Source organism: Cyprinodon variegatus, unplaced genomic scaffold (genome assembly GCF_000732505.1).
Source record: "Cyprinodon variegatus isolate N-32 unplaced genomic scaffold, C_variegatus-1.0 Scaffold630, whole genome shotgun sequence".
NCBI classification, from domain to species: domain Eukaryota; kingdom Metazoa; phylum Chordata; class Actinopteri; order Cyprinodontiformes; family Cyprinodontidae; genus Cyprinodon; species Cyprinodon variegatus.
In genome coordinates, this window is record NW_015151083.1 from 245551 (window position 1) to 268760 (window position 23210).

Genomic DNA, 23210 nt, shown 5'->3' on the forward strand with positions numbered 1-23210 from the left:
AAGTGTGGATGTCCACTGAAATACGCCTTGAAATCGATTAAAACACCTTGTGCTCAATTCGATTCATGACTCATCCTTTTTTTGCATTAAATTACTCAAAGTAAATAAGTAACTTTATTAAAATTACAATTTAAATGAAGTAATTTTGTACTTTTACTTGAGTAAATTTTGAGATGGGTAATTTTACTTTTACTCTGAGCAAAATTTAGGCAAAGTAAAGATACTTTTACTCAGTTACAATTTTTTTGTACTCTTTCCACCTCTGCTCTCTTCCATCATCTGTTTGGGAACAGCATCAGAGCAAGTGACTAAAGAGCTGCCAAGCCAAAAATGAAGGTAGACTCACAGGGAAATGCTATTAAACCACTCAAGTTTTTTTTTATTATTATTATTTTATTATCTTTTTATGAGGACAAGCTGGAGGGGCTATGTTTCTCGGCTGGCCTGGAAATGCTTTAAGATTCCCCCGAAGGAGCTGGACATCCCTATTAAGGCTGCTACCCCAACGACACGACCCCACATTAGGGATGGATGGATGGGTGGATGGATGTAAAAATTATAGTATATGGGTAAATATGGAGTAAAGTCAATAAAGAAACTGGCTAATAAAAACAAAATAATTAAACAACAGAAGTATTTTTAATAATTTTCCTATTTTAAACTTTATTAGTATTTGTCATAACAATTAAAAACAATATTTTTCCTTCTTCTTTCATGCAGTACTGAGATGAATAAAGCAAGAATATCTCTAACTTGAAGGTTTTTGAGGAAAGGTGTTTTTTTTTGTTATGGTAAGGGTCTCCAAAATATAAATAATAATAATAATAATAAAAAAAACATATTTTTAGTCATGGAGGGTTTAAATCATAACTGATGCAGGTTGCTGTCTCAACCTGCATCAGGTAGAGATAGCAAACGGAAATGATAACCAAAATGGAAATGAGGACCTTTTTTTTCTTTAAAGTTACAGTGTGTAATAATTACAGGGATATACAGTCAGAAATGTAATATATTATACATAACTATGTTATTTATCATCATCTACGAGCTCAGCCTCTTAACCTTAATATTTGCGTTGCCTTAGAATTTGTTATTTATAATTACATAGGAGCGGGTCTCGCAGCCATGGAGGCAGACATCTTTGCGCTACGGCAGCGCAGAAACAACAAACTAGCGATTGCGAGATCACCCCGCTGGCACCTCTCCCTCGCCTGGCCCTGGCTGCACGCCCACCCCGGCCTCTCTGCCCTCTTCCTTTCCCTCTTCCTCGCCTTGTAACCCCCGTGCCACAAACAAGACTTGGACTCTGTAAAGGGGGAATATATATTCTTCCAATCTCGCTGTTAAACTAATGACTACAATTACTTCGTCTGTTTATATCACCATGCAAAGCAGCTCCCCAAAACGTCACAACGACGTAGAAAAAATAACGGGTATATTTATTATCTTAAGTCTACATGAAACCTATACCCTACACAGACTAATGAAATACTATCTGTAAAATTATCTATGTAAACAAACCTCATCACTTGAGAAGGTAGCTGATGCGGACGTCGTGGAAGACATTTTGTCCCGTAACGCTCGCCGTACTGTTGGGGGGGAGAAGCGGTGGGGGGGGAGATGTTCATGTTGCTGCGGTCTGCAGTCTGGACGTTAGATGTCGCTGAAAATTACACACTGTAGCTTTAAGAAGGTGAATTAAAGTCTTCCACTATTTACCTTTTTTGATCCACGTTTTATTGGATTTTCAAATCAAGGAACAGTAGGCCACCTTAAATATTTAGATCAGGGATCTCGAGAGCATCTTGTCTCATAGCTTTGAGATACAGTATTGTTTCGACATACTAGTGGATGCTAAGTATGGGAATTCAGCTGTTTGATTCATTCATGACTGAACATGAATGCATCCCATAAATTAATCTAGCTCTAACAGAAGTTGGAGGCTCCTAATTTATCTTCTCCCAGGGGGCAGTTAGGAAGCATCGACACAGAAGGAATTTGAGATAAGAAGGCCTGCTAACCTTGTGAAACAAAAAAGGAAAATAAAAAAAATAGCAATAAATTCTCATTAACCTTAACCGGTTGAGTCATTACAAAATAGATCCCTACGGCATATTTTAAAGGATAGTACTAACTTACGGCCAGAGATCTCAAAAATGATAAAGTTTGCCGTTTTAGAGCCAAAACTACAACTTGGATGCAGGTTCCTGCAGCCATCTCCAAAGAAAGATGATGAGAGGATGCTTCAGAAGAGGAATGGAATCAAAGCTTTTCGAAATGTGGGGTATTCCTTAAAATGCTCCTTATAAAACCTTTAAAAATAAAGGGCTGCAATTAGAAACAAGAAATGCCACATTCCAAAAAGCATTTATTCTTTTGAAGATATTTCAGGCACCTGTGGTGGTAAAAGGCTCTTGGTCCGATAAAACAGAGGCTGAAGACAGCAATCGCGAATGCTGGAAGAGACCATGTTGCTATAGCGTAGCCAAACCACTCAACAAGCTCCCCAAAGTAGTTGGCACCAGACACATATTCAAACAGGCCACCTGCAGCAGATACATGTGTTGAGAAAACTGTTGGTACCCGTGGTCTGATGGAGGAAAACATCAACAATGGTCACAGAAAAGACATGAATCTAACAAACGTAATACATGTAAATTCTACATTACTATTCAACCATGCTTCAACAGAAAGATTTAGAAAAATAAACTAAAAAAACAGGCCTGGACAAAAATGAAGGAACCCAAGTCCACTAATTAGCATCACAGCTGTCTACAATCTCATTATCAGTCAGTAGGCCTATATATAGGGCTACATGGTGTGTACCACACTCAACATGGATCAGAAGTAGCAAAGGACAGAGATGTCTCAGGAGAGTTGAAAGAAAATCATAGACAAGTTAATGTTATATAACCATCTCCAACCAGCATGACATTCCCCTGAATATTGCTCCACAAATTATTCAGAAATATAAGATCTATGGGACTGCAGTCGACATCCCCAGACATGGACACACGAGGGAAGTTGATGACAAATCAAAGAGATGGATAACATGAATGGTAACAAAAGAGCTAAATAAAAATGGAAATGGATTAAAGGTAAACTTCAAGCTCAAGGAACATCAGTGTCAGATCACACCATCGGCCAAAACCTAAAGGGAGATGATCAAGGAGGACGTCATTGTTAAAAGCACATCAGAAAAAAAGCCAGACTGGAATTTACTAAACTACTTGTTTAGTAAATTCTACGTTTTTTTTTTGTCTAGCTTTTATCGTCATTACACTGTCACAAGTACAGAGCAAGGAAATTCACTCTCCGCATTTAACCCATCCCCTTGGGGAGCAGTGGGCTGCCATCGTGAGGCGCCCGAGGAGCAGTGTGGGGTTAAAGGGGAACGCCGTATTTTTTTTTTACATTGGGCCCTTGATTTGACGTTATTACATCATGTCCTACTCACCCATATTAGTTTTGTGTCCTTTGGAGCTGTTCCGAAAATATTCGGTTGTTGTAATCCTAGTAACGTCTTCCTATGGGCAACGAGTTGAAGGCACAAACTAAACTGTTCATAATTTATTCTTTATGGTACGCCAGCATTCATAACATGTAGGCGAATCACTGTCCCCCAGACATCCACGGTTATATTTTTTATATTTATATTTTTTTTAAACAAAGCGGCACGTGTATGACGTCATCCGCGAGCCGGACTGGAGTTGAGACAGGCAGCCCGGGCCACAGGCGGCTACGCTCTACCCCTTATATTAATTCTAGCTAATCTGAATCGTTCAATTCTATTTGGAGAGCGAGATCATCTGTGGTAGCAGAACTAGACATCTTCCAGGCATGTGAGTAAAACTAGCAGCAGTTCAGCAGACAGGATGAATGAACGGTAGCCGGCNTTTATACTTTAAGTAGTTTTTGGAGCACATACTTTTTCACTTTTACTTGAGTAAAGAGGTCAAGTTGATACTTCAACTTTTACCAGAGTGTTTTTAAACTGCAGTATCTATACTTCTACTTAAGTAACAAATGTGGGTACTTTTGACACCACTGTCCCCCAGACATCCGCGGTTATATTTTTTATATTTATATTTTTTTTAAACAAAGCGGCGCGTGTATGACGTCATCCGACTGGAGTTGAGACAGGCAGCCCGGGCCACAGGCGGCTACGCTCTACCCCTTCTATTCATTCTAGCTAATCTGAATCGCTCAATTCCATTTCGAGAGCGAGATCATCTGTGGTAGCAGAACTAGACATCTTCCAGGTATGTGAGTAAAACTAGCAGCAGTTCAGCAGACAGGATGAATGAACGGTAGCCGGCGCGGGCGGATGACATCATACACACTCCGCTTTGTTTTAAAAAAATATAAATATAAAAAATATAACCGCGGATGTCTGGGGGACAGTGATTGGCCTACATGTTATGAATGCTGGTGTACCATAAAGAATAAATTATGAACAGTTTAGTTTGTGCCTTCAACTCGTTGCCCATAGGAAGACGTTACTTGGATTACAAAACCGAATATCTTCAGAACGGCTCCAAATGACACAAAACTCATATGTGTGAGTAGAACACGATGTAATTATGTAAAATCAAGGGGCCATTGTAAAAATAACAGTGTTCCCCTTTAAGGGTCTTGCTCAGAGACCCCAAGTGGCAGTCTGTGGAAGTGGGTCTTGAATTCAGAAGCTCAGGATTCCAAGCTCTATGCCCTAAGCACCAGGCCACCATTCCCCTAATGAGTGAATGGGTGAATGTCCTCTGGATGGATAAAACAAAAATTAACTTTTTACCAAGGAACATCAGCTCTTTGTTCACAGGTGGCAAAATTAAGCATATCAAGAAAAGAACCCGTCAGTAATGCGAAGCATAGAGGAATCTCTCTTATGTTCTTGGGGTGTTTTGCTTTATCTGGGACAGGGTGTCTTGAATCTCTACTGGGTTCAATAAATCTGCAGACATTCAAAAGCCTCTAAAATGTGCTGCCCAAAGTCAGAAATCTTGGTCTCAGCTGCCAGTCATGGGTCTGCAACAGAGTAAACCACACAGCTAAAAACACCCAAGAATGGCTCAGAAGAAAGCATTGGACTATTCTGATATAGCCTTCTACGCAACCTGACCTAAATCCTACCAAGCATCTTTGGAAGGAACTGAAATATGTCGTCTGGAAAAGGGAGCCTATAAACAGTTGGAGAAAACTGCAGCAGTTAGATCCTGAGAAATGTAGTAAAATACCAACTGAGAGGAGCAGAAGTCTCACTGACAGTTACAGGAACTGTTTCATTGCAGACAGTGATTGCCTTGAAAGGTTGTGCAACAAAAAATGTTCAAGGTGTTATAATTTTTGTCTAGACCTGTTTCATGAGTTTATTTTTTGGCATGCTGTTGAAGCCTGGTTGAAAAGCAGTGCTTGACTGTCATTCATTTATTTATCATTACTTTCGTCAAATTCAAGTTATTTTTGGGCCCATTGTGGGTTTTCCTTTCATAAAACAAGGGGTACAAACAAATTTGTTCATGCGTGTAAGGGAGACCGTGTTAGTTAGAGCACAATGGAGGACAGTTCATGGAAAAGATGTTTCATACCTGCTGGAATTCTGTAAACGATCTCTTTTGGTTTCCTTAGGTTGCGCAGAATGTAATCACTGTGCATATTGATCACCATTCCTGTGTAGAACACCAGTAGACCTAAAAGATAGCTCAGTGTATCAAAAGTGTACACAACTCTTATTTCACAACATTATATTTTCTTTAAAAGGGATTATATTTTGGGGGGGGGGGTTACCAAATATATAGCGGTAGCCAGTTGACCATTCCTCATCAAACTGGGCACAATGCAGCAGATAGTGACCCTGCAGAAAACCATTTAATGAACAGAAGAAACTTGCTGACGCCATCACAGTCAGAGGGAGAGGCTGTCCTCTGGTCAGCACTGAATACACAAATGTCCTGTGATTGACAGACAGATAACAGAAACGGGGGGGGGGGAACAACAGGGGGGAGATTTAATGTTCCAAACTGCTTCATTCACTGGTTAATCTAAACCGGATAAAAGGATTTTACTCATGACTTAATTTCTTGACTAAATCTGGTGCGATTTCTTTGTTATTTACTTGAGTTGTTGCAGACAGACAGACGGATCTTTTCTGACAAGTTCTGGTTCAGGCAGACATGGACTCATAGTTCTGCTTAGCCTTTAATTCCCCCAGCTCGCAGCAGTAATTCAATGAACTGGATTGAATCTGGTTGTAATAAAATCATCAGCATTTTTCCAAATATGATTAAATCATCCTTAGTGAGGCTGTCTAAGGGGCAACTATAGAACCTGAAATGTATTTTGTTTTTATGCAGTTGAGCTTAGTGAGTCCTCAAAATGATTCCTTTTACTAAAACCTTCAACTTGTTAGATCTGAGCTCGACTAAATTATTTTAGGATGTTTTCTCTTTGATTTTTACACCACATTTCTGATACAGGGCGATGGTGGCTCAGGATGTAAGGGTTCGTCCTGTAACAGATGTCTTGCCAGGTCAATTCTGTGATTGTGTCCTTGAAAATGACACTTCTTATTGCAGATTTGGGTGTTCCGTCTTGGGGATTGACCGCTTTTTGTTCCGGGTGTTGTTAGGTTTGGCAATTCACTGGTATGTTATGTTTAGAAAAAATCCTTCTGAGCTTCTCCGAAACTTCGTTCACATATGGAATAAGTGTTTTGCATCTTTCTGTCCTCTCTCTGTCAGATGGAGTGTTGATCTCCCTGCTAGTTTTTCTAGTCACACTTTAGACAGAGAGGACAGATAGTTTGACAGTGGGGTAAAGGAAGAAATCTTTGTTAAAACACAACAAAGACTGATGGATAGGTGTCCAAATGTCTTCAGACAAATTGAGCAATGTAAGCCAGTTTTGTGGTTACCATCCATCTTCTCCCACTTACTGTAGTCCTTGTCAGAATCGGTGCCTACCTCTGGCAGTGTATGGGTGAGAGGCGGTGTACACCCTAGACAGGTCGCCGTTCTGTCGTTGGACAAAACAGAGACACGCAAAGACACACAACCATGCACACACTCACACCTAAGGGCAATTTAGAGAAGCCAATCAACCTAACAGTCATGTTTTTGGACTGTGGGAGGAAGCTGGAGTACCCTGAGAGAACCAATGCATGCACAGGGAGAATATGCAAACTCCATGCAGAAAAAAAACCCAGGCCAGGAATCAAACCCAGAATATTCTTGCTGCAAGACAACAGTCCTACCCACTCCCCCACTGTGCAGCCCCAATGAAAGCCCAGTCTTGGAAGATTTAAGTTTCACATTACGGCCAACAACAATAAAGGGTTTTCAGTGCAGGAACTTTACAGTTTGGACAACATCCCAATGTGTAAGACTGCTGACTTGAGAGATTCCCAGCATACTAAAGGATGGCTGTTTACACAGTGCCATATCTAAGCCAATAGAAAGCCGAGTAGTAGAATAATAACTTCACAAGCAACAGGATAAATGACAAGTTTTAGAGGATTTGTAAACAACCTTCAGTGTACAGTTTGGAGGATATTCAATAAATGAGGACTGCAGCTTTAGCTAGAGATTCAACAGCTTTACACAGACAGCTACAGCAGCTGGGTCATTGTGTTAAGCCACTCCTAGAGTTGGAATAATGATTAGGCACAGAAACAAAGCTGTTTGAGGTCCGGGCTGAAGTTCTTGATTGATTAACAACCTTCCAAAAATTTAGAAATCAGAGCCAACTATGCAGATGAGTTGAGGCCGACTGTAAAGCAATCTGGGCTTTCTTAGCAGGATGTAATAAATAAAACTGCATGAATCTATTGTTATAACTGGATTACTGAAATAACGTAACAGTTCCTACTGTATTTTGATGGATTTTCAAATTCTTACTTTAAATGCATTCTGAAAATCCAAACTGAAGCGTCTACTTAGGCTCTTACCTTTGAAAATAGTGCAAACAGAAGGTCTTGAGCAATAAGGCCCTTCCCATGGAGGAATACTGGTGTGAAAGTTGTATCAACAGCAGGGGCATCAAAAGAGCTGGCATCTCCTGCAGGAACCAGGCAAGTCTGGCAGGTACCATTCTAGCAGGAGAGGATAGTTTCATGTGGCGTCCGTAGGCAGCCTGTGCTTTCCTGTGATTGATCAGGTGAAGAAGTCCTGCCAGGAGCATCCCACAGCTCAGATAGTTCACCACGTTCTCGTAGCACTGCATCTTGCATGTCTTGTCCTCAGTGCTGCAGTAATTCTCTCCAGTTTTGATCTAATCCAGAATATGTTTAAAGCTGAATGGATGTAAACAGCCTCTCTGTGACTCCTCCCAGAGGACAGACGGTGGTCTGTCAGCCAGCCTGCTGAAACATGAAAGTGCTCCCTTTTTCTCAGCATATGTACAAATGTTGCCTGAGGGGAGGTTATGATTATTCTGTCCTCCCCACAGCACATATCTAGGTTCAGCAGAGAATTCAGAGCAGAAACATGAAGTAATTCATGACACATGACTTCTGGTAGGAGTCTGCCACAGGTTTAAACTGCCTACTTCACATGTAGAACCAGTTCATAAGCTCAGACCAACCTGGGCAAAATCTACTTGTTTTAATGGATTGGTTTTGTTTATACATCATTTTTCCAATAGTGGTTTAGGTTTTTAAGGTCGTGTTAAACAACTAGGTTGACAGCATAATCTTTGACCAAACACTATATATATATACATGTATATAAATAAAATAGAAATTGGATTCTGTTAAAAGATTAAAAGAGTGGAAATAAGACAAAGGCTGAGAAGCACACTGAACTCTCCATTACCGCAGGCTCAGGAGAATGGTGTATCTAAAAGGACAGCCTGCATTTTTTATTGCGGTTAACAGAGACAGTAATCACATATGTTCTGCAGTGAGAAGCATGTATAAAAAAAAATTGAGGAGATCAAACTGGAGATCCAGTTGCACTCCTTTAACTGTGTTTTTGCTCCCGGTTGTGCCTCCGAGGCTGTTTACTTAATTTGGTCAAGTTTTTTCTTATTTCAAATCAAAGAAAGTTAAATAATTATTTACTCCAAAAGCCTGGTTTTGTTTCAAGTTTGTTAATTCATATGAAAATTGCTACATCCAGCTAAGAAAAACCTAATGAAAGCAAAGGATTTTTGCTAGTCATTTCAAGGTCCATGGGAAGCAATCATGGGAAGCACTGCTGACTGGATAGCTGCTCAGCTTAGTCACCGATACTCCCCATGGACCATGACCTCAGATTGTCATTGCTAGAGCTGCTGCTTCAAGGAAAAAAAAAATAATTTAAGCTAAAACAAAAAAAGCCCTTCCTAAGCTCCATGGACTGCTGCTGAAGTGGGTGCTTTCCCCCCCTACCGCCCACACTGGGGCTAATCAAGTCATGAACTACAGCTGCTACATTTCTTGTTACACCAAAAGTACAAATAATGCTTTAATGACTGTGGTATCGCTGTGCTTAAGTAGCCAGCATAGTTTGCCAAAATAAACCTCAAAGATTCTCAACGGCAAGGATGGGAAACACCAGAGCCAACAATGCAGATTGGTTAGAGATCAATCTCTCTGCTTCCATAATAACACTGCAACACTACATTAATTCAGAATTCAACAAGTAAGAAACCTGGACTATTTATTTACCACATATATAGTAAGTGTACTTCTTTTTAAGTAAATAACTATTTTAATTTGTTATATTCTAGTCTTCTGAGAAGCAGAGATTTTGGTTTCATCTCTAAGCTGTAATCCCCTTCTTTAAACCTAATTAAGCTTTAAACCTCCAACCTAATTATAGATAAAATGTATCTTTAAACAATCCTCCAACTATGCAAACTTTTTTAGAGAGTTTTTTCATAGCTTAAATAAAATACATGCAAAAAAACTGTGTGTTGGCAAAAAACAAGACACTTGAGCAGAGGGGTATTTTCAGTACATTTTACTTCTTTTGTAACATGAATCCTCTGCCTTTTCTGAAGAGCCTTTTGGGATGCTTTGTCAGTGGAACCTGAGATCATAAAAAACTCCATCACAGGAGCAGTTAAGCAGTATTTATCCTTTTTTTTAAGGTTAACGATGTGAAAACCTTCAATTCCTAAATTAAGGAAAACAAATGCATAAAAAAATAGCTAAAAAGACAATAACCATAAACATAAAAATTAACAGTGTCAAGGTTAAGCTTTTGTCTCTGGCTACAAGGAGGAAATGACAGACAGAACATAACTCCCTTTGGAGAAGGGAGGCAACAGTGGGTGCCATTTTAGCCCAGAAGGGATGTGCAGAGTAATAATACTGCATTTGTGTTGGGCAAGCTCAGGATCAGATTGGGTTGTCCGCAAAGAGTACATAAAAAAAGAACAAATAAAGGATAATAAGACTGAAAGTGAGAATATGTTTTATACATCTACTTTTTATATATATTTATATAAATGTGCAACAGTGATAAAAGGCACAATAGCACAGTGAGTCATGCTTTGCTAGTTTCCTGTAAATCAGCATTTAGAGGTTGAGTGAGTCTGGGATTTAACCTCCAGTCTGTGCACCACTAGGTTCAACCAAGTTTAGTTTGCATTAATGTTTAATTAGAAATTTCTAATGCTGCCAGGAATGACGTGGAGCTACTTGCCTTAAGAAATAAAGCTGAATAAAACTGAAATTTACCAAAAAAAACAGCAAAACCACAAAATCCTGAACTGTGATTAGTTTGCGCAATTTTTTAAGTTTTAAAGAGTTAGTTTCTTGCAAAAGTATTCACACCCCTTAAACTTAAAAAGAAAATAAAACCAACAAAATTCAGTGCATCTTATCAGGATTTCATATAGAGAGGGTAGAGCAACAGATGAGCCATAGGAAGCCCTGTCTGCAGGCGCCACAAAAACGTAGGGCTACAGCAAACCTGGTAAACAGGGTCAAATATCGCAGAAATCAATGAATATGCCACATGCACAATGAAACTGGGTGGTGGTGGCATCATGCTTTGGGCTTGCTGTTCACTTGCAGGGGCGGAAAGATGGTGGAAAAGATATGCAGCTGCAAAACACAGATTGTGGAGAACAACCCTAAGGAAAGGGACACATCATAACGGCCCAGTCACAGTCCAGACTTCAACGGATTGGAAAAGTCTGTTAAGACTTGAAAAGGAGCAAGTAATGTTATTATTAGACATGGCAATAATGCTACCGATTATAGTTAACCAACATTTTCCACACCCCAGAGAAACCCTGCATCTGCAGCCCGTGTCTGTGAATCTGCAAACACTTTTAGGACATTTCTAGTTTTCAAACGGAAAAGAAATCACTTCAATATTTTTTATCATATCATGTAGAGCTGGTAGAGGCGTGCCCTGAAACACCTGCAGTATAAGGTGGCTAAAAATATATTTTTTCATTGATTTCCAGTTGTTATTTTTCATCTGTTGCTCTAATATGTAAAATTCAATAAGATATACATTAAAAAGTAGGAAGTATTAATACTTTTGCAAAACACTGTAAAAGAAGTATCCCCTCTTGGCTCCTGTGTTTCTATTATGTTACCATAAACCCAAAACATAACCGTTAACCAACTGTGTTCCGGATTTATCCGACTGTGTTTTTGAGCAGACCTAAACTTCAAAAATCAACTTTTTTTTGCAATTTAGATCATTTTTAGGTAATTATGACATGCACTTTGAAAAAAACTAAACATGTAGGTAACTGAAAAGAAAAGGATTGTGCGTATTTATTTTTATGTAAATTAAAAAAATTTAAACAAAGAGCTGTAAATAAAAACCTCCATCAAAAACATGTAATCCTTGAAGTTATTCGTCATCCCAGCTTGGCCAGTTTGTTTGTACTATGCTGAGAGCTCTGCTGAACATGTAACAAAACATTTTACAAGTCAAGAAAAAAATAAAACATTTGAAATGTACTCATCTGAAAATCCAGTTACGGCAGAGATTCAATGTGGAGGTGTAAAAAAGTAAATAAAATTTAAAAAACGAGGTTGCTGGGTTGGGGTTCAGATTTGATTACATATCTGTGGCACCTTCAACTCTAGCAAGGCTCTCATATTGCAAACCTTACTGCAATAAACATATGACTGGAGTGAAGGATCAGTGGTGAGCACACCAACCTGTGGGCCACACAATGTTGACAGCCTCAGAGCCAAAGTGACGAAGCTGCTACTCTAATCTACATACTAATCCAGTTAATACTATTACATCTATCAGAACCTCTAAAAAGTAAAAAAAAAAAAAGGTTAAAATAGGAATAAAATATATTTAATAAACCATTATTATGATAACGTTGTTTTTGGTTTATACAGTAGGGTGTACATTAAATGTGTTGGGTGCAGCCCTTTTTAAGCAACTATATATGCTAGACAGTGGTACCAGTTACCTATGAAGTTTCCTTAGCATACATTGTGATGGAGTCAGAATATAGACTCCACCCTCTTCTGGCATCTGAATAATCTCCAGTAGTATTTGCAGTTTTTATTTTAACTGGTTTGACTCTAGGGAAAGTTACAAGAGAACACATCAAATCCAAATAAATCATCTTTTCACATCGCTAATCCTCTTTAGTGTAGGGAAAACAAAAGGATCTAGGGGAATAATGCATAAAGAAAAGATATGCTCCTCATCGCCTCTTATCTCTGATAACTTCTCTGCAACCAAAAGCTCGGAAGACACTTCAAACTGAGAGGCGGGTGGAGAAAAGGGACGAAGAGCTGAGGGACTTAAGGGAAATTACTTTATTGGCTTCCATTATCTAAGTTTTCCTGCAAATAGTGGGCATTACTGGGGTGGGGGTGGGGGGTAGGATCTGGGGTTCATGGGTCAAGATTATGGCATTAAGATAGTAAGGGCAGGGTGGCGGCGGTGCAGTGGCCCCTGCAGAAGTTGACCTCAATGAACGATGAGCGCCCCGGCAGCGTAACTCACGGAGCTGTCCTGCCAGTTCCTGCACTGACTCGACTGGGCGTAGTTGAGGAAAGAAAAGTTCATGTCTAAACCAGACTTCCTAAGCTCGGCCACGGCCTGCAAAACAGAAACACGCAATCATTTTCCAAGTGATGGCAGATAAGGTAAGATTAGATCAGATTTACACCAAGTGGTGCAAAACGCTGAAGGAAAGACATAAAAACCTGCTTTGACATAAGTAACTGAAAAACTCTTACTCATCTCAGATGATAGTCGTTTCATAATGAGTTTACTTCGTAACATAATTTCATGCTGCATTAAAAACAAATGTTACTAACCATAAAACAGTCTCAAAGAGCCTCAGTGAATGCTAATTAACGCTAATCGCAGTAGAGGAAGCTCTTTGCAAAACGCATTTTGCAAACATGGATAATGCAATAATTGAGTTTGCAATGATTTTATGCAGCCATTATATCCGTTTTACTTTCTCTCATCCAGCTTTCTGCACTGGTTTTAGCTGTATTTTAATCTGACAAGAGCACCTTCTAAAACAAAGCTGAAATCATGAAATCAACTCACTAATAATGTAAGATTTTTTTAGAAAGTAAAACTGGCTGATTACCTCTGCCACATTTGGTACCAACAAAGTTAATGTAAGTGACTAAACATGAAGTTAAATGGGTATAAATATTTCATCAAAGCCTTACAGATGATCTGCATCATCAAGTAATTCATTAGAAGGGAGATTTACTAACTAAAAAAGATAAATAATGTTTGCTTTGCAGTTCTTACATTTAGCAGCACTCCAATAGGGTGGCGCCCACAGATGGTGTTACGGTACTTCTTCAAGTAGTTGGTGAAAGAAATTGGATCCAGCTGCTCTATAATGCTCATTCCCTGCAAAAGAAAGAAGAGGCAGCAAGATAAAAATTATAATAATAAAAAAAAGGCTCTGCTTTTTAGTAATCCAGCTATGGTCGCGCTCTAATAAAGGCTAAAAGAACCGGCACCTAAAGGAAGCAAACATTCATGCAGCTGTGCTCCTTCTCAATGTAGAATTCACATTTACAACAGACGTGACATAAAGTTTTACATGTAGACATGAACATGTATTCCAATCATTTGTTTAAATGAAAGCAAAATTTCATATTTCTTCTAAATTTTATTTAGTTGTAGTATGATTAATGGAAAAAGGTTTTGTTTGCTTCCAATGTGACTCATCACATTTCCGTGTTCAATAAGAAAAAAAATTAGAACAGTGCAATCTCTATTTTAAATAAACAGAATATGATAAGTCTAAAATACATAAAATTTATAAATATTACTACCAATAATTTTCATTGGGTAAATTAGATAAAACTAGCCTAACCTGTTATTATTACAAAAACAACGGAGCATAAACAGTAGGGATGGAACGGTTTATGAAAACCGTTCGGTTCGACTGTCTCGGTTCGATTCCCGTGTGTTGCGTTCGGTTCATGCCCTGCTCCTTTTTCTCATAGGCGAAGCGTTTACACTCCCGAGCAGAAGGTGGCGGTACTGCGACCAAAGCTAACCACCAGTAGTAAACAAGAAGAAGAAGCAAAGCTGCGCAGCCGGGTGTAGCAGAAAAAAATGCGGAAATGATCCAGGGTTTCAGCGGATCATTAAAAATAATAATTCATTAATTTTTTTGTGATTTTTTTCATTAATTTCATTAATTTTTATGAGATTTCGGGGTAACAATCAACATACCGAACCAAACTGAAAACCGTGACCACGAAACCGTGAACCGAACCGTGGATTTTGTGAACCGTTCCACCCCTAATAAACAGTGATATTTAATAAAGACTTTTTAATTTAGTTACCATCTTATCAAGATGCTCAATAGATCTGTAGATCTCTCCTTGAGATTCATCATAGTAGGTGTAGCGAAACCGCTGACCTTAAACAGAAACAAAGAAAAGCTTTTCTCTCATCATTTATGATCAAACTCAATAAAATGACAGCATTTCTTCCCTTTTTTGTTTCCTACCCCAGTGGCAGAAGTCAGAGGAGATAATGAAAAGGTTGGAAGGGTCTGCCAGATATTTGCTGAGCAGCCTTCCATATTCCTGCTCCTTAGACTCGCTCAGAGCGCCAACAAGCACAGGAACAATGCTGAACTCATCTTTGTGGCTGCAACATCAGAATGAAAGAACAGCCTTCGTTTCAAAAATATACATGCAACAGTTTCATGCATGAATCCCCTTCAGAAAAAAAAACAAACTCATTCAATCTCTAGCATAATCCCTCTACAAGGCAGCCATGATCCATAGTAAAAGAAGGTTTTATTAAATTGTTCATTTGGCCTTTGAAACAGTGCATTACATTAAAAATATATCGGCTGAAAAACCCCAAAACACAATGACTGGTAAAACATAGGAGTTGAAAATAAATGATCAGTATATATTACAGTATAATTTTATTTAACAACTGATGTGACATTCCTGATATTTCCATAAGCCTTACAGTCTGATTACAGCGTTTATCACTGACTCATGTTCCATGTTTTATAACATGTTCTTATATTTTAAAGGAAGTATTTATTCAATTCAAACCATTTATCTATATAGCGCCAATTCACAACACATGTCAAATGTCATCTCAAGGCACTTTCAACCAGATCATACAGTCATATTGATTCAGTTTTTTGATTCAGTCTATCTAAGGTAAAACCAGTTGATTTCATCGACTGATTGACTCAAAGGCAATCCCTCATTTATTAAATGTTATACTGCAGGAGTTTTATGAACATTTCAAAATAATTTGTCGGATGTTTTAAATACCCAATGGATGGCATTTATGACTACCAAAATGATCATTGAGATGTCTGCTGGGGTTTTTTTGTTTTTTTCCAGGAACCAACATTTCACCAATTTGTTGTTCTACAGCTTTAAAGGTGCAAAGAGGCTTCTGCCTGAGGAAGAAAGTTGTGCTAATAATCATACCCACTTTTGCAAATAAAGTATTTCCAGTAAAATATCAAACTGAAGCACTCAATAAACTAAACTTTATTTAATTATTATTTATTCCTAAAATAGAAACACCTGGATTTTAATAGAAAAAATAAATCAAAAGGGACAAATTGAGTCTTCAACTGACATGGTGTCTCCACTGTATGCCTTTTTGTCTGAGGAGCTGGTTTGACAATGGATGAGCTTCAGGGTGGGGTTTTACCCAAACATATCACTGCAGTTCAATAATCACTACCTGGATGCATTTATGACCCCCCCATCTATGAGAAAAGCATGGGAAGAGGGTTCAAAAGTCAGATGTGGTGGTCTAGGTTTGTTTCTGCAGCATTAGCAAAAAATGTACCTCACCGATTCTTTTTCCGGCCTACATAAAGAAAAATCTATTTTCAAAGTCTTCTCTACTGCCTTTAAATATGACACTTTGGTCTGTAACACCATTTAAAGAACACATAACCATCCCTGAGATTCTGAATACAAAACTAACCCTGTTTTAATCAGTCATGTATGTTTTCATCATCATAAACCAACAAATAACACTGTGTTCTTTGGGAATCATTGTGTAATCAGTGTTTGGCTGTGTTGCCAATTTGGATAATCACAAATATTAAAATACTTAGTATTTAAAATATAATTACTGCCCTAAAATGTTATTTATAAAATATAAAATGTTATTGGGAGTTATTTTACATTAAGGTAAGAAGCATACCTTAAAACAAGAAAGTCTCTGATTCCAGACAAATAAATACAGAGAGTTTAAAGTGCTTAAGAGAACAGTGTCTCAATAAATGGATTTGTTTTCACAAAAGAAATGGGGGTTTAAAAACACATTAATTGGGCAGAACTTTAGTCTAGAAAAAGGTCCAAGATGCTTAAATTTATTTACAAGCAACTTTAATATGTAGTTATGAAGAGACAGACTGCCAAGATCACTACAAACTGATCTAAGGCTCATATTTTCTGTTAATTACTGCTGCAAAACATCAACATCTGTTAACAGCCCAGTGTGCCAGACGAAGACATAAAACCTTCAACTAAAGTCATATTTTAAGGTTTTAAGTGGGTCATGTTGTGAGGCAACAATTACAACCACAAATCACTCGCAAAATGAACACATCTTTAGGATGCTTGTGTGAACTTGTTTATATTTCCTATTTAGAACCATTTTGGTATATTTACTAACCCTCGGGTGGGGGGACCAACAGGCCTTATGGGAAGCCAAGGTTGGTCCTAATGTGGCAGACCCCATTTTTAACCTTTTAGAGTCTGTTTAGAGGCCAGGTGTCAATTAACTTTAGGTTAAGGTAAGAAGTATACTGATAATCATTCAGGTAAATGTCAGGGTTATGCATAAATTCAGTAACTAAAATGAATATAAAACAATGTAAAGTTTTAATATGGATTGAAATACAAATCTGTAGGGGGGATTTAGAGTCCTTTCGGTAAAAACCTGCAAGCTTTATTTTTGAAATAAATGTAAATGTTACCAACTTCCTTTCACCTAAAGCTAAATATAATTCAGCTCAGGGCTAAGTGGGTGGCAAGAATACAAAGCACCATCCCCCCCTTTTAAACTTTACCCTTCACCGTGCGCCAATTCTGCACCAGCAATGGTGCATATAATTCCAAACAAAATAACTGTTTACTTAAGAGAGATATGAACAAAAACAATGGCTTTTAGGAGGGAATCAAATAAGGAAACTGAGTATAATGAATAAAATGCAACATTGTGGAGTGTGATGTAGAGCTAGAGCTCATCCTATAAATGCAGTGAGAATAAACCCCATTTGCATTATCTGGGACCCCATGCAATAAATAAATCACACCCCTAAATCTGCTTTTTATGTGGGGCATTTGCACAGAATTACCAAAGCTTGAGATTTTGCTGATATTTACAGACATGATGTTAACTATCTGCATCTTGATTACTATCCCCAGTGCAATGTACCATGTGATCCACCATATGCATCTGATATTACTTTTTGTTATAAAGGCTGAACATTTCATATCTTGTTTGCTTTTCTGTTTATTTTTCATGTTTTTATTTGTTTAATTTATTAATCCATATTTTTCTTAAAAAGACATTCTGTAATATTTTACTGAAAAAATGAAAAGTATGTCAAATAGCCTTTTTATTTGCCCCATTAAGACTAAAACATTGTTTAATGAGCAAACTGACACCTCAGTAGTTCATCTATAAGCCTGTAGTCTATTTTACTGAATTTACTTTGGGACAGAAGTTCCTGCGCTGCTCTGCGGATGCAACACCGCGTCCGTCCATTAATGGGTCCGACGTAGCAAACAACCGAAGCATTATATTCAAGATTCATTTTGTGGAAACTCAGAAGCAACGGCCATCCCGCTCCACTTAAAAACTGATGGCAACTCTACGTAAGGGGAAAAAAGTAGAGGAAAAAAAAAAAAAAATCAAAAACAAGTGATTGCTATGAAAACAAGGCGTGCTGCTGCTGCGTTTTGGCCACAGATGGCAGTATCATTAGAAAACATTAATGCCTCTTTAAATTGCTTATATCTAATAATATATTCTACACTTAAAATATACTGCAGTGTTGATTTTAACTGAGCTTAGATTGGAGTACTGCCATTGCAGCTTCCAAATCATGGAAGACATTCTATCGATGAATTAATTTCATAAATTAAAGTGCCAGTAAAGAATGATCCAGGGCTCTGTCAACATTCCTTAGGCTATGTAGGATTTTCTCTAAATAAAATTCCAAAAATAATCTGTTTTCTTTGGTACAACCTGAAAATGTACACCATTCCCATGGATATTATATCCCACATTTCAATAAAGCCAATCAATCAATATTACCTCTCCATGGCTTTAGCAGTGTAAGGCAAGTGCATTTCAATACTGTGCTCATCTTCATCTGTCTGCAGGGTCATCCTCTCAAACAGGCCAGTCTTCCAGAGGTCTGCATAAACTGCAAAACAGAGGGGAAACTTTCTTCAGTCAAGTTTAAGCTCCGTTTCCAATTTTCTATAAACGAATATAACAAAAATGTAAACTTTCACAATAAACCTTTTACAAATCACTAGTGGATTCCTAACTTGCATTTAATGTTTTTTACATTTTTCTGATCCCACATAATATCAGCTAATATTAATTAACACCAGGCAAAATTATTTACTCTTTGACCATTTGCCATATTATAAACAAAAAAAATTATTTACCTTATTGGGGTTTTATGTAACTGACTGAGAAAGTAATAACAGTGAGGGAGAAGGAACTAAAACTTATTTGTTTGTTTTTTTCTATTTACATTATTTACAACTAAAACTGACAGGAGTAGAAGACATTTAGGTCTTCTATTCCTGTCAGTTTTAGTTGCAGCTTAAACTTGAAGTTGCAGCTTAATTGCATACTGTTATACCCATTATAACAGTATGCAATTAAGTTGCAGGTTCAAAAGCAGCATCCAACCTGCCCAAAATCCCATGGAAGCCTTTAAACTTCAGGTAAACAGGTAAATAAGACGATCTGTCAATTAAATAGAGTATTTGTGCCCTTAAAAATTAGAAAATGTAGATGTTTTTTTCTTTTTAATCATAAACCATTACATTGTCAAATTGTTTTACCTGTTCAAAACAAGGGGAAATATGCTTAAAACAAAATAACTTAATTTTATTTTTTTAGTTGACCACCTTCCAAATCCTCATTGCTAATTTAGCGGCTGGTATAAATGAACAAATAAGTGAAACAGAAACACGTAAAAAGGATGTCAGGGGTGGAAACCAAGTACCTTTCTGGTCGATTCTCAGGTCATAGAGAGGAGTTCTATAGACTTCTGCAGGCGACAGGGCACAGCGAGAGAGGGGCACATGGTGTGAAGGTCCCAGAATGAACACCCTACGACTGAAAGGGAACAGGACTTCATCTTCTTTAATCAGCATTATTTTCTGCTATCTACACTGAACCTGTTCATTCAGTCGAAGGACTAAAATAACAATAAGATACTTTCCTGAAAAACTTTTCTCTATAATTAGAAACAGAGCCAGAAAGCTTCAGGACTTACGTAACAGAGGGATCCACCTGCTTGTAAGCATGTGCTGCACAAGCACCACAATAGGTGTATCCGGCATGGCTGCAAGCAAAAACAGATTGGTATATCATTATTACTGTTTCACATGTTCTAGGAAGGATTTTCTGTTTGTTAGAGTGCTCTTACGGTGCAATGATGGCTCTAGCAGGTCTGATTGTGGACTGTGCTTGGGACAGCCAGCCTTCTAGTTGTGCATTCAGCTGGGATCCTGCAAATGTGAACAATTTAAAGGATAATAAATATGATCAATAAGACTTATCTATTGGAATTATAATGCATATAAATTTTCAACTATAAACCAAAACACTACCTATAGTTTTTCTCCTTGTTTCCATATATCATATTGAGTAGAAGACTACATATGTTGAGAAACCACTTGTTTTTTTTTCTGTCCTGCAAAAAATTTGCTTTTTTTTTTTCAGCAAAAAATTCTAGAATTTTAACTTCTAAAATCAATTCAAGTGGGTTCATGTTATTACAACCCAGATAGACCAAAACATATTTGTGAACAAGCTACATTAGCATGACCAATATGCAGATGCACTGAGAAAAATCTGAAATTCTAATTTTAGAATTTTTCTATGATAGTTTTTGTAATACAATGGAAGCAGTGTTTTCTTTTTTGTTGTCTTTTTTTTTAGGCATAATACTCTGTTGTTGCTTTCATGGTGTAAATATGTATTGCAGTGCTCAGCATTAGGTTCAGGTTGAAATAAAAACAGATTTTTTTTCGATTGCTTTAACTTTAAACTGAAAAGTACAAACTTAAACCATCTTAGAATTTTAGTTTTTAAAACCAGACAATAGACATAATTTTATTCTACACAAAGTTTCTAGAGAATAAATCATTTTTGTTTTGATATGCAACCCTTTTAAAAATGTTTCCTACTCAGTTTTAATAATATAATAATAATGTATCTTTACTATTGATCTCACATTGGAGAAATGTATCTTTGAATGTAAAACATCCCCTTGGGGAGCAGTGGGGTGCCATTGTGCAGCTGGGGGAGCAATGTGGGGTTATTTATCTTGATATACTGTATATATATTGTTTATTCTTAATGCACATTTTTCCACCTTGTTTGCACCTTTTTTAATTACTATGCCAATATGTGACCAGTGAATTTCTCCGCTGCGAGATCAATAAAACTCATCTAATCTAAGGGTCTTGCTCAGGAGCCCTGAGTGCAGGCTGCAGGGATTGTAACCTTCTCAGAGTACAAGCGCTTTGCTCTAACCACTAGGCCAACACTCCCCTAAGAATTTTAACTTTTTTTTTATTTTGAAAAAGAATTAATTGTTCCTTAACATTAAATACTACCAACTTTCATTGAAGAAATAAAATGTCTAACTTTAATTGTTTCAGGGATAAGAAAGCTGTAACTTAAAGATCTGTATTCAAGGATCTGTCATGTGAAACTCTAATAAAGATTGTTTATATTCTGGGTTAGAAAGTGACTTAAAACTGCATTTGTGTTCCACACTCTTTTTTGGGATGAATCTGTTATTTCTGCTTGGTTCACCTCCTTATGAGAGAAAAAAACAAAACAATGATATGTAATTTTTTTTGTTTTTTTTTCCCCATAAGAAACAGCTCACGATATGTAAAATGGGGGAAGGGGTGCAACATGAAACTTGTGGTTTCAGCCAAGCCCTGCCCAGTCCTTTGTTTGACGCCAGGAAAACATTTCAACACATTACCTAAGCAGGTCGGAGAACAACAAAGTGCAGCAATGACAACCGTTGCTTTTAGTGCAGATGGTTTGGTAGCATTATAAAGAAGAGTCAGTTAGCATGTAGGCCAGGAAGTTCAGCTATGTTAGCCTCGTTAGCTACGGTTGACTTCAAAAACCTGAATGTAATCTTCCTCCCCGCAGATGCCCATCTGTTTACAGACAATATGAAAAGATACGGTGTTGAATAAGTTTACACTAACCGTGTAATTCATGGGGTGACAGGAAAAAAGCAGGCTAATATCAGCTAAATGTTAGCTTACCGACTTTTATAAATATGTATCTTTATCTTAGATGTACGCGTCGGCTACCCTCACCACAGAGAGAAGCGTGTAAAAATAATTACATTTCTGTAGCTTTACCATCATGGAGAGTAATAAACTTCAATGGCAGAAAATAAATGTTAACAATGTAAGCGCTGTGCTGTGCTGACAGTTACCCGAAGCTGAGTACCAACTCCCGGCGTGACTTGCTTCCCTGCACACCACTCGATTTGACATCTTGGTTCCCAAGCCGCCTATCTTGGTTTTCTTGATTCTCGTCAAAAGGAAAAATATAACAGAACAGTTAACTCCAGTGTTTCCTGGCTGACAGATCAAACAGCGCCTACTGCTAGCTGACTTGCTTGAACAAAGACTGTAGAGACAGCTGGGCTAGCAAGCTAAGCTCGGTTAACTGTCAGCTCTAACCGGTTAGTTAGTTTAGTCAGCCTGTTCTGACAGCCTGGTGATGTTACCGTGTAAACTAAAAAAGGCACAAATCATAAAGCACTGTGCCAGTTTATATTAGTAAAGACCACAATATGAGAAGCTAAAACTGTCACAGTCGGTATCTGAGGATTACTGATTTGTCTGGAAAACCAGGTAAGGGGCGTATCTTAAAAATGTTATGAAAGTGACGTCGAGTGTTTTGATTGGTTGAAAAAATGCTAAAGAAATATGCGATTGGTCAATAAGGGAAGAAGGTGGAGCCTTTACTAAAATGACAGGCTCCGCAGCATCTTTCAGCCGGGGAGGCGGGGGGAGAGCGACTACAAGCTGAGCGGAGTTCCGTCGACGGAAACCAGGGATCCTGGGGCCCCTTTTAGGCAGTGGTGCCAAAAGTACACATATTTGTTACTTAAGTAGAAGTAAAGATACTACAGTCTGGTACAATATCTGGTAAAATTTGGTAAAAGTTGACCTCTTTGACCTCTTTACTCAAGTAAAAGTGAAAATGTATGTGCTTCAAAAAACTACTTAAAGTATAAAAATATAAAGTAACCTTTAAAAAAAAAACAGCCAGATGCCACTATATGAATTCAAAGTGCAATTTTTCGACTATTTTGAAATTGGCATCCTTGGCCCTATTCTTTGAGATAGGGGTCTTCAAAGTTTTCCAGGCCAAGGACCCCCAAACTGATGGCGAGAAGTAGCGGGGACCCCCTAATTATATATATTGATGAAAATGTGTTACCGGTATATCAAACTGGTCCTATTGTCACTCTATTACAGATGGAGTAATGTAACAAAAGTAATTTTG

The 23210-nt window shown here is 37.8% G+C and overlaps 2 protein-coding genes across 2 annotated transcripts; both read right to left on the reverse strand.

The window, feature by feature from the left end:
• Window positions 1-1683: 1683 nt before the first annotated feature.
• srd5a2 (steroid-5-alpha-reductase, alpha polypeptide 2 (3-oxo-5 alpha-steroid delta 4-dehydrogenase alpha 2)) lies at window positions 1684-8404 on the reverse strand. Its single transcript, XM_015393207.1, has 5 exons — window positions 7943-8404; window positions 5785-5948; window positions 5586-5687; window positions 2396-2546; window positions 1684-2312 (listed from the first exon to the last, which is right to left on the reverse strand). The coding sequence occupies exons 1-5, from the start codon at window positions 8215-8217 to the stop codon at window positions 2246-2248; spliced, it is 759 nt and encodes a 252-aa protein (XP_015248693.1). The 5' UTR covers window positions 8218-8404; the 3' UTR covers window positions 1684-2245.
• A 3219-nt stretch (window positions 8405-11623) lies between these two features.
• On the reverse strand, window positions 11624-22554 carry memo1 (mediator of cell motility 1). The gene is made up of 9 exons (XM_015393229.1): window positions 22129-22554; window positions 20083-20164; window positions 19930-19998; window positions 19657-19769; window positions 18726-18837; window positions 14914-15056; window positions 14747-14823; window positions 13692-13796; window positions 11624-13016 (listed from the first exon to the last, which is right to left on the reverse strand). The coding sequence occupies exons 1-9, from the start codon at window positions 22187-22189 to the stop codon at window positions 12885-12887; spliced, it is 894 nt and encodes a 297-aa protein (XP_015248715.1). The 5' UTR covers window positions 22190-22554; the 3' UTR covers window positions 11624-12884.
• Between the last annotated feature and the right edge of the window lie 656 nt (window positions 22555-23210).

Excerpts from the sequence above, each read along its gene's own strand:
- memo1 (XM_015393229.1), bottom strand. The coding sequence starts at position 22,189 with ATGTCAAATCGAGTGGTGTGCAGGGAAGCAAGTCACGCCGGGAGTTGG. Across the intron at positions 18,838-19,656 it reads CCTGAGAATCGACCAGAAAG|TTTATGCAGACCTCTGGAAG; the intron begins GTACTTGGTTTC and ends TCTGTTTTGCAG. Across the intron at positions 13,017-13,691 it reads CTATTGGAGTGCTGCTAAAT|GCCGTGGCCGAGCTTAGGAA; the intron begins GTAAGAACTGCA and ends TCTGTTTTGCAG.
- srd5a2 (XM_015393207.1), bottom strand. The coding sequence starts at position 8,217 with ATGCAGTGCTACGAGAACGTGGTGAACTATCTGAGCTGTGGGATGCTC. Across the intron at positions 2,547-5,585 it reads CGTTTACAGAATTCCAGCAG|GTGGCCTGTTTGAATATGTG; the intron begins GTATGAAACATC and ends TATCTGCTGCAG. Across the intron at positions 2,313-2,395 it reads AGAGCCTTTTACCACCACAG|GTTTTATAAGGAGCATTTTA; the intron begins GTGCCTGAAATA and ends TTATTTTTAAAG.